This window comes from Microtus ochrogaster, chromosome 15, assembly GCF_000317375.1.
Source record: "Microtus ochrogaster isolate Prairie Vole_2 chromosome 15, MicOch1.0, whole genome shotgun sequence".
Taxonomy (NCBI): domain Eukaryota; kingdom Metazoa; phylum Chordata; class Mammalia; order Rodentia; family Cricetidae; genus Microtus; species Microtus ochrogaster.
Window position 1 is genome coordinate 22,048,662 of NC_022017.1, and position 15,023 is coordinate 22,063,684.

The window sequence follows — 15,023 nt, forward strand, 5'->3', positions numbered from 1 at the left end:
CAGCGAAACCCTGTCTCAAAAATAAAATAAAATAATAAAAAATAAAATAAAAATGAATAACACTTGCCAGGTAGTGCTGGCTTTAATTTCAGCACTTGGGAGGCAGAGGCAGGCAGACCTCAGTGAGTTCAAGTGCAGCCTGGTCTACAAAGCAAGTTTCAGGATAGTTAAGACTGTTACACAGAAAAATCCTGTCTTGAAAAGTCAAATAAATAAAAATAAGAATGAACACATGAAGGTAATTAAAATTTCCTGGGCTTGGTGCTGTACCCCTTTAATCCCAGCACTTATGAGGCAAAGGCAAGTGGATCTCTGTAAGCTTGAGGCCAGCCTGATCTACAGAGTAAGTTCCAGAACAACAAGACTACCCACAGAGAAACTCTGCCTCAAAAAACAAAACAAAACAGAATAAAAAATTAGTAGGAGGGGTTGGAGAAACGGCTCAGTGGTTAAGAGCATTCACTGTTCTTGCAGAGAGGCCATGGGTTCAGTTCTCATCTTACAACAATCTGTAAGTTCAGTCTGAGGAGATCTGACACCTTCTTCTTGCCTCTGCAAACACCAGGCACATACATGATACACATACATGTGGACCAAACACGTGTACACATAAAATGAGATAATATTTTTTAAAACCTAAGATAGCCACCAACTTCAAAGGTGCAGATAACACCTCTGATCTGTGAATCCTGAGAGTGACTTGATGTTTAACTAACTACACAAGCATGAATCACCCCACTTCTATTTTCCCCAGTTTCCACCAATAAAGATACCTATCAAACTCTCTCGGGGGGGGGGGCGGTCAGAGTTGAGACTGACTCTCATCCCCACTTACAAAGTTAGTCCTTTCTGGCATACTGCAGGTGGGCAAAATGGGCTTTGAATGACTGTGCAGTTGGTAGCAGTTTTCTTATTTATAAAACAATTGCCTTCAGCTCAACACAATATGGCAATTAAAAAAGGTAATGATTTTGTAGCTCATAAATAACCATCCGCTCCCATCCTGCTTGGAACCTCATGACTACTCGGCAGATGGACTGCAAGCGCGTAGTTTTTAGGCAGTTAAAAGGCAATGCCCAGCAATGGTGACAAAAAGGTGTGGGGGAGACCTTTCTATTCTTTTCCACTTTGATACGTGCTCCAACGGTCCACTTGGCCTTCCCAGGAGTTCATGTGAATGGAAAAACCATTTAAGACTTGGAGATTAAAGTTGGGATGCCTTTTATCCCAGCACTTGGGAGGCAGAGGCAGGTGAATTTCTGAGTTCAAGGCTGGCCTGGTCTACAAGCAAGTTCTAAGACAACTAGGGCTAAGACAGAGAAACCCTGTCTTCAACCCCCAACTCCCCCAAGAAAAAAAAAACAAACTTGGAGATTGTTGCTGAAGCCTAGTCTAAGACGGTAATTTTGAACGAAAGGCTTAAATGATTAAAAAAATAAAAACACCTAAAATATATAGTATAATATATAGATATAGAGTATTGTTATACTGCCATGCTCAGTAGCCTAAGTTCTAGACCTTTAGGGATCTCAGCTAAAACCAGACTTGAATTTGTGGCTTTGACAAAGAATAACATTTCAAGACTAGCCATTTTATAAAGCAGAATTTGAGTTTATTTTTTATTTAATTTTTTATTGATTTTATTGAACTATACATTTTTCTCTGCTTTCCTCCCTTCCTCTCCCCTCTCCTTCAACCCTCTCCCATGATCCCCATGCTCCCAATTTACTCAGGAAATCTTGTCTTTTTCTATTTCCCATGTAGATTAGATTCATATATATCTCTCTTAGGGTCCTCTTTGTTGTCTAGGTTCTCTGGGATTGTAAATTATAGCCTGGTTTTCTTTGCTTTATGTTTAAAAACCACTTATGAGTGAGGCCATATGATAATTATCTTTCTGGGTCTAGGTTACCTCACTCAGTATGATGTTTTCTAGCTCCATCCATTTGCCTGCAAATTTTAAGATGTCATTATTTTTTTCTGTTGTGTAGTATTCCATTATGTAAATGGCCCACATTTTCCATATTCATTCTTTGGTTGAGGGGCATTAGGTTGTTTCCAGGTTCTGACTATGACAAATAATGCTGTGGTGAACATAGCTGAGCACATGTCCTTGTGGTATTATTTTTTATTTTTTAATGGAAACAAAGGATTATGACAGGCACTTCCATGACAAAAAGAAGACTCTAAGACAATGAAGAGTAAAACTGCAACACATGGGCTAAATATTTTCCACTCTCATTATTGCCATCATCACTTTGCTCCAACTTCCAACAGATAAGAGCTGGGGATTAATAAAAAAAATTAGTATAGACTTAAGCAAGTGGTTAAGAAAGACAATGCAAGTGTGATAATGGCCGCCTTTAATACCAACAGATGCAGGCAGAGCTCTGTGAATTCAAGATGTGCCTGGTCTATATATCAAGTTCCACCCAGGCCAGGACAAATGAGGGTGTGTGTTGAAGCAAGTTGTTTTTTTTGTTTTTTTGTTTTTTTTGGTTTTTGGTTTTTCGAGACAGGGTTTCTCTGTGGCTTTGGAGCCTGTCCTGGCACTAGCTCTGTAGACCAGGCTGGTCTCGAACTCACAGAGATCCACCTGCCTCTGCCTCCCAAGTGCTGGGATTAAAGGCGTGCGCCACCATCGCCCGGCTTTGAAGCAAGTATTGAGCAGTCAGTAAGATAAATCCATAGTTATGGGCTCTGGAAGGGAGCGGTATAATTATTTAGCATTGATTATATATCCTATCTTGATGGCTCTTAGGTTGTGTCTCAAAAGATTACTAATGTGCCCTCCCCATAAGTAGGATGGGTGAGGGAGCTCTGGGAATGCCTTGGACAGCAATCTGGCAAAGCAAAACCAGAAATTACTAAGGTTACACAAGAGATTTAGTTTATTGTCCTTTCCCTGTAAACCAGGTTTCTCATGAGATTTCTGGAAAATTGCAGGTTATAGCTGGGAAGAGGAAGACCTTACGCAGTTGTTAATTGTGCTAGATTTCTTGCTTCTCTACTGGCAAAAGGCTAGGCGTGGGGAGGAGGAAGGCTCTCCATTTCTCTTCTCATGCCCCCTCCCCAATTTCCCTGTCTTTCTCGCCTGCTTCATTGCTTCTTCGTTCTAAATTCACCCTTCTATATACCTGGCCTCCGAGTTAGCGATTGCAAACTTCTTTACTCCTAGAGGCAGCAGCATTAGGTCGCCAGGCTGCCTCTTTGCTAGCAAAAGTGGGCACACCAGCCTGGAGTGGGAGTGAGTCTAGGGCAGACATGCCAATTTGGCTAGAGTTGTAAAGAGTGGGTGGGTGGAGACGTGGTCTATCAATGGTGCCAACCTTGGACAGGGAACCCCAAGGAAGTACAAAAGAGCTACACATTCAGACACAAAATTGTGAACTTAAAACATTGAGGTGCTTTTTAAAATATTTGTTTTTAGAGTGTTTGTCTGTGCACCACGTGCGTCCATGGCGCCCATGGTGGTCAGAAGAGGGCATCGGATCCCAGGAAGTGCAGTTACAGGTGTGAGCTGTCATGTGGGTGCTGAGACTCAAGTCCAACTTTTCAGGAAAAGCAGCCTGCATTCTTATTCGCTGAGCCATCTCTTCAGGCCCAAACATTTTTTTTTCACACTTGTTTTATTTTATTTTGCAGAGACAGTGTTTCTCTGTGCAGCCCTGGCTGTCCTGGAACTCATTCTGCAGACCATGCAGGTTGCAACTCAGAGATCCGCCTGCCTCTACCTTCTAAGTGCAGGGATTAAAGGCCTGTGCCACCACTGCCCAGAAATGGTTTTCACACTTTTAAAGGATTGAGCTCATTTTGAGGTTTGTCTATAACTAGCTTGGTCAATTGTCCGGTGTGAATGCTATAGATGACGAAGTCCTGTAGCGATGACAAGCAAAATGAACATTAAGCTCACAACCCTCGGCCGGGGTGGATACCCCTAGGTGGTCCAATACAATACGTCTGACGCCCCCTGATAGACATCACTACAAGCCCAAAGTCCCATCGAATCAGATGCGGGCCAGGGATATCAGAACCAGCATTGCTCGCCGGCCAGACTGACAACAGCACTATCCCCTCCACCCTCCACGGGCGGACCCGGGTCACGCATCCTCCACTGTTGGGAAGTGCCACCAGCTCTAGACCCCTCTAACCGGCTGGGGCCTTTCTCGCTGGTACATTAGCCGACGCCCCCGGGCGGGCGCTCCTCTGGCGCCAGGGGGCGCGCGGCTGCTCAGGGGACCTTCTGGCCTGCGGCGGCGGCAGCTCGACTGCTCCGAGGCGGGCCAGGTGAACCCCTGCGTTTCCCCGCAACGTGCGGGTATCGCTTGAGCTACTATCATGGAGGTGCCGGTGGATACCGGGCCTAGGCAAGCTGGCGGAGGACTAGGCGTGGCCAGGTCCACATCCTCCGGCCGTGCAGCGCGGGCCTCGGCGATACCCTGGGCTCGCTTCTCTGCCTGGCTGGAGTGCGTGTGCGTGGTCACCTTCGATCTGGAGCTGGGCCAGGCGCTGGAGGTAAGCTATGGGCTGGTCAACCCTCCAGAACTGTCCCCGTGCCTCTTCTTCGGAGACCTGAACCTCTCCCGTCGTCCCTCCTCTCCGTTCGTCCCTCCTCTCCCGATGCCCCTCCCCCCATGCTCCTCCCTTCCCTCGCCTGCACCCCAGCTGCTTTTTCCTCCCAGTCATTTTTCAATGCCTCGCGTCCACCCTCCAGGAAGCACATCCTATGGCCTCCTGGCCTGTGTAGTCTTCCTGCTTGGTCTAGGGTCCTCTTAGGCGCCTCTCTGAATACTTTGTATCCTCAGGCTGACCTTTCTCCCACTTCTTTGGTCTAGTGACTAGCTTAGCGACCTCCTCTTTCTTAACCCTCTTTCTCATTGACTGCCGCCTCTCCAAGAGGAGCCTCTTTAGAGTTCTAAGAGCGTTCCCCTGACCAAGAAAGAGACGGTCTCCAAGGCCTGACTGCTTACCCATCAATATATCTTCCGCAACATTTTTCATGGCCCTTTCCCCAAAGAGGCAAAAATATCTCCTGCCCTCAGTTGCTCAAGCCAGAGTCTTAGGGTACATCTCCCCCCCAGGTTTCACATCGTGTTTGCCACAGTCTCCAATGTCCTCCATAGTTTATGTCTGAATTTCCGGCTAAGAAGTCCTGTGGCATTCATCTTTCACTTAGAATCAGATCCAGACCCTGTGAGACCCTGCTTGGCCCTTCTGTTTTGAGCTCTTCACAACCTTTGGCATCTGGTCACCAGCTGTGTGCAGCTGGGCAGGGCCTTGGGCTTTTGATGTAGTCTTCCGGCATGAGGGCCTCCATCCCACCTACACATAAAGGCAGTCTCTCTTCTAGATAAAATGAAAATATCAGCCAGACATAGTGGTGTATGCAAACCCAGAGTTCAGGAGGCTGAGGCAGGATCGTGAGTTTGAAGCCAGTATGGATTATATAGTGAGCTACAGAATCGGACTTGTATCTGAAGAAAGAGAAAAAGAAAGGAAGAAAGAAAGAGAGAGAGAGAAAGAAAAAAAGAGAAAAAGATAGCACAGTGGCATGTGTCTTGAATCCCAGTACTCTGGAGGCAGAGGCAGGCTGATCTCTATGAGTTCAAGATCAGCCTAGTCAACTTAATGAGTTACAGCCAGGGCTGCACAGTGAGACCTTGTCTCAACAAAAAAGAAAACAAAACAAAAACCACCAGAAAGATAGGAGAAGAGGAGGAAGAAGAATTTCCTGCTCAGTGACTCAGGCTCAGTCAGTGAGCCCTTGACAGGGCAGGTCCGGCCAAGATAATGTCTGTGTTCTAAAGGCAACTGACCATCACAGCAGGTCTGCTATAGGTGGAGGTGTCTCAGAGGCAGATCCTGATGTCAAAGGGACCTGTGAGAGCCTGAGAGGTGGTGAAGGTGGCTGAGGTAAGGCTGAAAAGTGACCCTGGAGACAGCTGCTGCAAGGGACCTTTGTGGTTGGGAAATGTTATGGCCCAGATGATCTGAGAGGCTCAAGGTCTAAAATCTTCTAAACAGAAAAGTATAATTCGTTTTTATTGCGGGAGAGTGTGTGTTTTAAGACAGGGGTTCTTCTGTGTAGCTTTGGCTGTCCTGGAACTCACTCTGTAGACCAGGCTGCTGCAAACTCAAGAGATCCACCTACCTCTGCCTCCTGAGTGGGTGCTGGGATTAAAGGTGTACACCACCCCAAACTGGCCACACATCTCTCTCTCTTTTTTTTTTTTTGAGACAAAGTTTCTCTGTAGCTTTTGGTGCCTGTCCTGCAACTAGCTCTTGTAGACCAGGCTGGCCTCGAATTCACAGAGATCCACCTGCCTCTGCTTCCCAAGTGCTGGGATTAAAGGCATGCGCCACCACCGCCCGGCTTCACACATACTTTTTTGTTTTTTTTGAGAGTCTTTGTAGCCAGGGCTGTCCTAAAACTCACTATGTAGACCAGGCTGGCTTTGCATTCACTTATATTGGCTTTTTGAGGGATGAGTCCCCTGAAACAGACCTTCTTCAGGCTCAGTGCCTCGGCCTCTGAATACTGGGATCGAAGGCATGCACCACCATGCTTGGCTGTCAGTTAGGTTTCTTGTATCACTCAGGACCACCAGTCAAGGGGTGGCAGTACCACTACAGGCTGGGCTTTCCTACATCATTCGCCAATTAAGAAAATGTACTTCAGCCAGGCGGATCTCTTTAAGTTCCAGACCAGCCTGGTCTACAGAGCGAGTTCCAGGACAGGCTCCAAAGCTACCCAGAAGAAACCCCACAGGCCAGTCTTACAGAGGAATTTTCTCAATTGAGAGTCACTCTTCCCAAATGACTCTAGCTAGTGTCAAGTTGACAGGAAACTAGCCAGCACACGCCCGGTATACACTAGGGCTGAAGGTCATAGAGAGGGGGATCGTACTCAAGGAGAAGGCTCTGATGTAAGACAGCCTGTATGGAAGGAGGTCACAGAAGGCCAGAAAGTGGGCCAGATAGACAGCCTACCCTTGCAAACACATGCTTATGGCATCCGCTGAGCTGTTCTAGTGGACGGTGTTACCGCAGGCAGATACAGATTCACCAAGTGCTCTGTCTTCCCCTACAGCTCGTCTATCCGAGTGACTTCCGGCTCACAGATAAGGAGGTAGGTTCTGGACTTCTTGGGAATGGGTGTCCCCAGGAGTGAGCCAACCCTCACTGGGCTCTGTTTGTTTCAGAAAAGCAGCATCTGCTACCTGTCCTTTCCAGACTCCCACTCAGGTAGATAATCCCACACTCCCGGAACACTGGCTCTGGGGCTGGAGGGTCATGGACGAAAGGTGGAGTGATGGGACCAGTGGTATGGAGGCTGCTAGCAGTAGATGAGGCACTGTAAGGATGGACCCTCACCAGACCCCAGCTGCAGCAAGATGGCCAGGTTCTCTAAAACCCATAGACAGCCATAGATCTGGGCAATTGTGTAGTAGATTCTCCTGTCCCAGGCCGACTGAGCCAGGCTCCTGCAGGGAAACTGAAGATGGTTCTCTGTGTGGATTCATCCCAAGACCCTATGTGGTGTATAAGATCAGGATAGGAGTCTGTTGGGAAACAGATTGTCAGTTTTCCCTTGAGTGGGCATTTACCCTTGTGCAACAGCCCTCAACCCGACAAGGTCTCCCAATCACGAATGTGTGGTGGGGCTGCCTCTTTTCAGGATGCCTTGGAGAATGTGTGGTGGGGCTGCCTCTTTTCAGGATGCCTTGGAGAATGTGTGGTGGGGCTGCCTCTTTTCAGGATGCCTTGGAGAATGTGTGGTGGGGCTGCCTCTTTTCAGGATGCCTTGGAGACACTCAGTTCAGTTTCCGCATGCGTCAGTGTGGAGGTCAGAAGAGCCTCTGGCATGGTGACGACAGGCCTTATAATAGCAAGGCCCCCTTGGCACTGCAGGTGAGTAATGGGATGTCTCTTCTGTCTTCTTTCCTTTTACTAGGGGCTCCTGGCTCCTGGCTCTGAATATCATCTTTAAAGCCCCTGGGCTTGTGGAGTAGAAGTGCTGCGGCCCCACCCTGGGAGCCCTGCTCTGATCATGCGCTGGGGTCTCCACCTGGGCCAACTCTTACGCGGTTCACTAGGATTAGCAAAGTTGGTCTGGTTGATCATGTCGCCCTTGCTGGGCACCTGTGTGATTACATAAGCTGTGGCTCCGTGAGCAGAGGCCTGCAGAGCCTCCTGAGACCTTGAGGCACTCTTGTGTTGGCTAAGTCCTTTCTGTGTCAGCAGATGTCCCCTAGACCTTCTGAACCAGAGAACACTAGGTCCCGCTGTGGTAGGGAAAGTGCTGGAGCTAGTCTCGGACAGCTGCCTCCTAAATTCCTGGATTCTTAGGTTTGCTTTCTTTTTTTTTCTTTTTTTTTCTTTTTTTTTTTTTTCTTTTTTGCAGGAGGGGTCGTTCAAGACAGGGTTTCTTTGTATAGCCCTAGCTGTCTTGGAACTAGTTCTGTAGACCAGGCTGGCCTTGAACTCATAGAGATCCACCTGCCTCTACCTCTCAAATGTTAAGCCCAAGTGTTAAGGAATAAAGGCATTGAGCCACCACCCGGCATTTTTTTTTTTTTTAAAGACAGGGTCTCTCCACGTATCCCTGCCTGTCCTGTAATTCACTACTTAAACCAGGCTGGCCTTGAACTCATAGAGATCTACCTGCCTCTGCCTCCCAACCCTAACCCTGAGTGCCTGGACTAAAGGCATGTACCACCATGCCCAGCCTTCGGTTTCCTCCTTAACAACCCTTGTGTATGTCACCCTGAATCTTGTTAATGGCCTGTGTAGGGCATGGCTTAACATTGCGTTCCTTACAGAGAGAGCCAGCACACTACCTGGGCTATGTGTACTTCAGACAGGTGAAGGACAGCTCTATGAAGAGGGGCTACTTCCAGAAGGTGAGCTGCCTGCCGCTGGGAGGTAGCAAATGGTGGACAGTTGGGGGACAGCTAGTGAGGAGCTCTGAGCCTCCAGGGTGCCTACCCATCTGCAGCCCGCCTGGGTAGCAAAACCAAGGAGGAGCCACCACGAGGCCCAGTTCTTTCCTGAAGCCTTTCTTGGCCTAGTATGGCACTTGAGGCCTTTCTGTCCTTGGGCCCCGAATATCCCAGCTTCTCGAGTCCTGCTGATGTCTTCATACTGCCAGGGTGAGGACAATTTAGCCAGCTCACATTTGCCTCTGTAGGCCCCAGGCCCAGTCCTAACCCTGCTTGTCACCAGGGGTTATCTACCCTATGGTTACCTATACTAACTTAGGGTGTAGACATCAGGCTTTCTCTTGTCCAATCCTGATACATGAGTTAGGCTATTCTGTGGGGATGTGCTGCCCTGACCAGCTCTGGGTAAGCATGGCTTCAGGGCTGCCATGAGCTACTGAATTAGAGGAGCGATGCCTGTAGCTGAATGCCCTCTGATTGGCCTTGCATCATCACAGTCTTTAGTGCTGGTGTCCCGCCTGCCATTTGTCCGGCTGTTTCAGTCACTCCTAAGCCTGATTGCCCCTGAATACTTTGAGAAGCTGGCACCCTGCCTGGAAGCAGGTAAGTGGCATCAGACATGGCCGACACTGTCTCATCTCAGTCCCTTGGAAGGGCTTCTGACATCGGCCACCTGTGTCCACAGTTTGTAATGAGATTGACCAATGGCCAGCCCCCGTGCCTGGGCAGACCCTGAACCTACCTGTCATGGGAGTCGTCATTCAGGTGAGGACCAGGTGAAGAGTAAGCCATGCTGGTGGTGGTGACACTCTACTCCCTTTCTAGAAGCTGCTTCCTTCCTCCCTAGGTGCGCATCCCATCCAGGGTGGACAAGCTGGAACCCAATCCGCCAAAGCAGTGTGACCAAGAGGTGGGGGATGGGGTAGAAGGAGCTGGGCCTTAGCTTGAGCCTTGTCCCTGGGCTTGGGTGATTATTGCCTCTGCCTCACCAGCCTACTTTGTGGGTGGCCAAACCTAGGCAAAGCCATGGTGGTGACCAGCATTTTCTGTATGGAGCCTGTGCTCGGGGGAGGGGGATAGCATGGGGCAGGGGCTGTGGGATTGTCATCAGATAGAACATTCACCTTGGCCTGACCTACACTCCCTTCACTTCTTAGAACCTGCTGCCAGCCCCAGTCGTCCTCACTAGTGTTCATGAACTGGATCTGTTTAGGTGAGCCCCGTAGGGTACCGTAGGCTACTCTGAGGGAGCCTCCCCACAGTCATACACATACAAGTGTGTATGTCATGCAGGGCACAACTTGCCAAGAAAAGCTGCTCATCCAAGTGATTCTTGAGGAGCCCTCTTACCCAAGTGTCTGACTTAGGGGAAAATGAACACAGTGGACAGGAAGGTTCTGTGCCCGGAGAGCTTGTTAGGGAGACGTTTGCTCCCTAAGGCTGCCCTTTGTGCCTTTCTAGGGATCTTCAAGGGATCCTGGACTTTGAGATTATCTTGTTCCATTCTGGGCCCAATAGGAACCAGGACTTTAGTCTAGAGGCATAAGAGGAAATAGGAATAACAGAGCCCTTGATTGGTAGACTCCCTGGGGCTCTGGATCTGCAGCCCCTCACAGGCAGGGTCCAGGTCAAGCCCCCCTAAGCCAGCACTAGCTCAGGTGGTCTGTCAGAGCATGGGATAACTTTGATGACTTGAGACATCCCTTGCTCTTGGACCATCCTTACTACTGTCTTTGGGAGAGGTAGTGCCCTGTACACACCACAGCTCCTTTGTAACAGAGCTACCTGACTGACCCAATTGCTCTCCTGAACCAGGTGCTTCCGGCCAGTGCTAACTCATGTGCAAACCCTGTGGGAGCTCATGCTCCTTGGGGAGCCCCTCGTGGTCCTGGCACCCTCGCCTGATGTGTCTTCAGAACTGGTGCTAGCCCTGACCAGGTACAAACTTTACCTACTAGACTGTCATGGCTGTGCTTGGTTACCCAGCCGTATACATTCTTTGTTGCCGTACCCCACAGCTGCCTACAGCCCCTGAAGTTCTGCTGTGACTTCCGCCCCTACTTCACCATTCACGACAGTGAGTTCAAGGAGCTCACAACACGAACACAGGCTCCGTAAGTACATGTCCTCCCTTCCCAGCCTCACACACTACCTCCCCTAGGCCTCTCTCTGCCTCTTCTCTCTTTCTCTCTCTAGACCAAACGTGGTCCTAGGAGTCACAAACCCTTTCTTTATCAAAACACTCCAGCACTGGCCTCATGTCCTCCGAATTGGGGAGCCCAAGATGTCAGGTGAGAAGACCAGGGGCTATAAGCCTCACTGGCTTGGGACCTAAGGTGAGGTTTTATATCCAGTACTGCTGAGGCCATAGGCATCGGCAGAGTTGTGGGTCCAAACCTTGGCTACTCTGTGTATTTCACAGGGGACCTTCCTAAGCAAGTCAAGCTTAAAAAACCCTCGCGGCTAAAGACCCTCGACACCAAGCCAGGTCTGTGCTTCCCCCTTGGGCTGCAGCCCCGTCTACTCTGGTAAAGCCTGTCCTGGACATGGTAGATTCCTCCAGTGGGGATGGCCAGGCCTTCTGACTCTTTTTCTTTCTACTCAGGCCCCGTGGTGGCAGGTGGGGGGACATTGTCTTCTTTAGCAGGTCTCTTGAGTCTCAGGACGGATGGGTGAGAGATGTGCAGGTTCTGTCGAGGGAATGGGGCTGTAGGCAGATCAGACAACCATCTTCATCATCAGTAGAGCTGTGGGAATGTGGAAGGGAGGCTGAATGGACAGCCACAGCTCTGACCTCCTGTCAGGCCTCTACACCTCATATACTGCCCATCTCCACCGGGACAAAGCACTGCTTAAACGGCTGCTCAAGGTATAGGCTATTGGGTAGGGCCTGGACGTGGGTCCTCGGTGTGGTGTGAAGGATGCCGGATACCAGCCAACGCTGAGGCTCAGTTCCCTGCTTCCTGTTGCAGGGAGTACAGAAGAAGAGGCCATGGGACGCACAAAGTGCCCTGCTGAGGCGGCACCTCCTAGAACTCACACAGAGTTTCATCATTCCCCTGGTGAGATGGACAGAGTGTGCCAGCTGTAGGCGTGAGGGGAAATAGGGGGGGTGGTGAGAGCAGAGGCTGTGACAGCAGGGCTCGTGGCTCACATTTTCCTTGTCCCTTACCCTCCAGGAGCACTACATGGCGAGCCTCATGCCACTGCAGAAGAGCATCACACCCTGGAAGGTAGAGTCATTTCAGTCCCCATACCAAGAAGGGAAGGCCCAAGACGAATGTCCGCATGGAACAGAGAAGGTGGCTGTGAAGCAGAAAGCCACCAGGGCATGAAGTTGACCTTGTGCCTGCCAGGCATCCCGCACAGGGCAGAGAAATGAGGACTGCAAGGAGGGATACTGACAGAACTCCTGAAGGGTGGTCCAGGGATCTGCCCCAAGCAGGATAGGGTGAAGATCTTTAGATACATCCTGGAGGAAGGGTTCCATCCCGCTGAAAGGTAGTACCTGTCTGCCTATGCTCTTTAACACCCAGCTCATGTTAACTTTGTCTCAGAGTCCCCCCCAGATCTGCCCCTTCCGCCAGGATGATTTCCTGCGTAGCCTGGAACACGCAGGACCCCAGCTCACCTGCATCCTCAAGGGCGACTGGCTGGGCCTCTACAGGTGGGAAAACATGGGGCACAGGCTGCTGTGGGTATCCCAAACATATAGGCCAGCTCCTCAGCTGCCCCTTGCCCATCACAGGCGTTTTTTCAAGTCCCCCCATTTTGATGGCTGGTATCGGCAGCGGCATAAAGAGATGGCCCAGAAGCTGGAGGCTCTACACCTGGAAGCTATTTGTGAGGCGGTGAGGGAAGGAAAAGGGAGGGGGATAGGGACAGGCCCAGGGGAGGTGGGAAGCCTGGTGAGAAGAACCTGAAATGTCCCTAGCAGAACATTGAGGCCTGGATGAAGGACAAGTCAGAGGTGGAAGTGGTGGACCTAGTCCTGAAACTTCGAGAAAAGCTGGTGAGAAACCTCCTTTCCTACCCAGCCTCCACCTTCCAGGCCAGAAGTATGCCCACCCCTTACTACCACTGTCCCTCCAGGTGCGGGCACAGGGCCACCAGCTCCCTGTGAAGGAGGTGACACTGCAGCGGGCTCAGCTGTACATCGATACAGTTATTGGCTCCCTGCCCAAGGACCTACAAGCAGTCCTGTGCCCTCCCTAGGACAGAGCCAACTTGTGTGGTCCTGGAGGCCTAAGTCTGCCAAGTTCCCTCTCCTGTGAAGGCAGGCCTCCACCAAGCTGGGGCCTCCCAGCCTTGGGCTCCTACCTCAGCTTCAGCCCCCTCCCGGAACCACCTCTGTTCCAGCAGTAAAAATGACATTTGGAATGACAGTCTGGTCCCTGACTGTGGGGGGATTCTGTGCTGGCACTGCCTCATTCCTTCCTGGACCCCACCTGTCCTCTGCAGCTGGAGGTGGGAGTGGGCTAGTAACCTCGCTGATGTAGGTGCCTTCACCACCTGCCCCTCTTGGCGCCCATCGGCCCACACTTTAGGATGCCTTGTGTTGTGGGCCCTTTAGCCCAGCAGGCTTCCCAGCTCAGAGCAGAGGGAGGCAGCTGCCAGGGCCAGTCCCTCTTCTTTACACTCTACTCATTCTGTCTTCTGGGGAGTGATGGGTACTTTGCCTAGGCTGTTCCTTGAGCCCTTGAGCGGGCAGAAGCTCTTTGTCCTGTGAGGACCTAAATCTCCTTCCTGCTGTGACTGGTCAGCATGAGGGAGTGAGGAATGGCTATAGGACTGGGCGCCCACTCAGAAAGCAAGCTCAGGCTGTTTTTTTTTAGGTCCTCACCACAGTCCTTGTTCCCTTTCTTGGAACACCCCCCTGGACACCTGCTCCATGCATTTCACCCAGGCTGCCAAGGGAGACTCCAGCTTGCCCCTCATGTCTGCCCCTCCCCTTGAAGCTCTGGGCTTCATTGGGCTATAGCCTAATGTTGCATTCTCTGCTGTCTTGTCCTTAGGGTACAGTTGGTCTCGTAGGCCGCGGTGTTTCTTGGAGGTACCGTTCTGTGGTCTTTGTAGGAAAGGGCTAACCTGTGTGATCCCAGGGACCTAAGGCTGCCAAGGGCCTCCCTCCCCCTTAAGGGTGTATCCTGGTTTCAGCACCCCTTCTAGAACTGCTTTGGTCCCAGCAGTAAAAATGGCATTTGGAACCACAGCCTGGTCCCTTAATGTTGGAGGAGTCTTTGCTGGCCCTGTCTCGCCCCTTCCTGGATTGGATACTGTTGTGCAATGACCCCTCAAGCCCGAGCTTGGTACAATGAGCTACAATGTTGCAACCAAGCACAAAATTAGGGCTCTTGGGATGGTGCAGACTAAAATGAGGAACCAGAGTTGCAGCCAAACCCTGTGGAGTATCAGAAACCTGTAGGAGGGTCTCCTGATCACTCAGACTAAATCTGCGAGATGAGGCCACGTCCCTGGGCAGTGTCAGGCAGTAGCAGGGAAAGAGGGGCATTAAAAAGAGCGGACTGTATATCCTGTAATGCTTTAAGTGGTGTTGGCAAAGTAAGCTGATGCGGAGCTGTACGATGAGCTTTTGCTTTTTTCCAGAGCTCCCATGTAGCATGACTACAACCCGTTCTGGGTTCTTTGGACTACTTTGATCAAACCCTCAAGTATGTATTGCCTTGTCCTTCTGCACTGATCCTGGCTAAGTCCAGGCCTAACAAAGGCAGTCAGTCCATTGTAAACAGTGCCAGCCCTGTTTCTAGCTCTTTGTACCGGTTCTCTCGTTTACCCCCCTGACCTCAGCCTATAGCCTGTCACATTGTATCCATTTTACAGACGAGGAAACAGACAAGATAGATATGATGGTGTACAGTGAGCTAGATCAGTCTAACTCGGTGTCCAGTTAGAAAACTGAGCAGAGGCAGGTGGAGGTGGAGACCTTGGCATTAGGAAGAGTGACCCTGAGTACCCGCTGGAAGAGGGGTGCCAGCCTCACCACCAAAAGCATGGTCTCTAAGGGATCTTCAGAAATGTGGCATCTTCCACTGTGACAGATGGAGCTCCCAGGCTATGGGG

The 15,023-nt window shown here is 50.4% G+C and overlaps 1 protein-coding gene across 5 annotated transcripts; it reads left to right on the forward strand.

Moving 5' to 3' along the window:
• The first annotated feature begins 4,254 nt into the window (after window positions 1-4,254).
• Dennd6b (DENN domain containing 6B) lies at window positions 4,255-13,323 on the forward strand. Of its 5 annotated transcripts, none has more exons than XR_003377492.1 (20): window positions 4,255-4,515; window positions 7,091-7,129; window positions 7,203-7,245; window positions 7,799-7,911; window positions 8,823-8,903; window positions 9,440-9,545; window positions 9,628-9,707; window positions 9,790-9,852; window positions 10,100-10,155; window positions 10,758-10,880; window positions 10,961-11,056; window positions 11,139-11,233; window positions 11,365-11,430; window positions 11,747-11,811; window positions 11,915-12,004; window positions 12,122-12,175; window positions 12,500-12,609; window positions 12,691-12,785; window positions 12,877-12,954; window positions 13,035-13,045. XR_003377492.1 is itself a non-coding variant. In XM_005354357.2 (20 exons), the coding sequence occupies exons 1-20, from the start codon at window positions 4,339-4,341 to the stop codon at window positions 13,155-13,157; spliced, it is 1,761 nt and encodes a 586-aa protein (XP_005354414.1). In that variant the 5' UTR covers window positions 4,256-4,338; the 3' UTR covers window positions 13,158-13,323. The 5 variants fall into 5 exon arrangements, 4 of the variants coding, with proteins under 4 accessions (XP_026638493.1, XP_005354414.1, XP_005354415.1 ...); XM_005354357.2 differs by having other exon boundaries at window positions 4,256-4,515; window positions 12,691-12,793; window positions 13,035-13,323; XM_005354358.2 differs by having other exon boundaries at window positions 4,256-4,515; window positions 12,691-12,793; window positions 12,880-12,954; window positions 13,035-13,323.
• The last annotated feature ends 1,700 nt before the right edge of the window (window positions 13,324-15,023 follow it).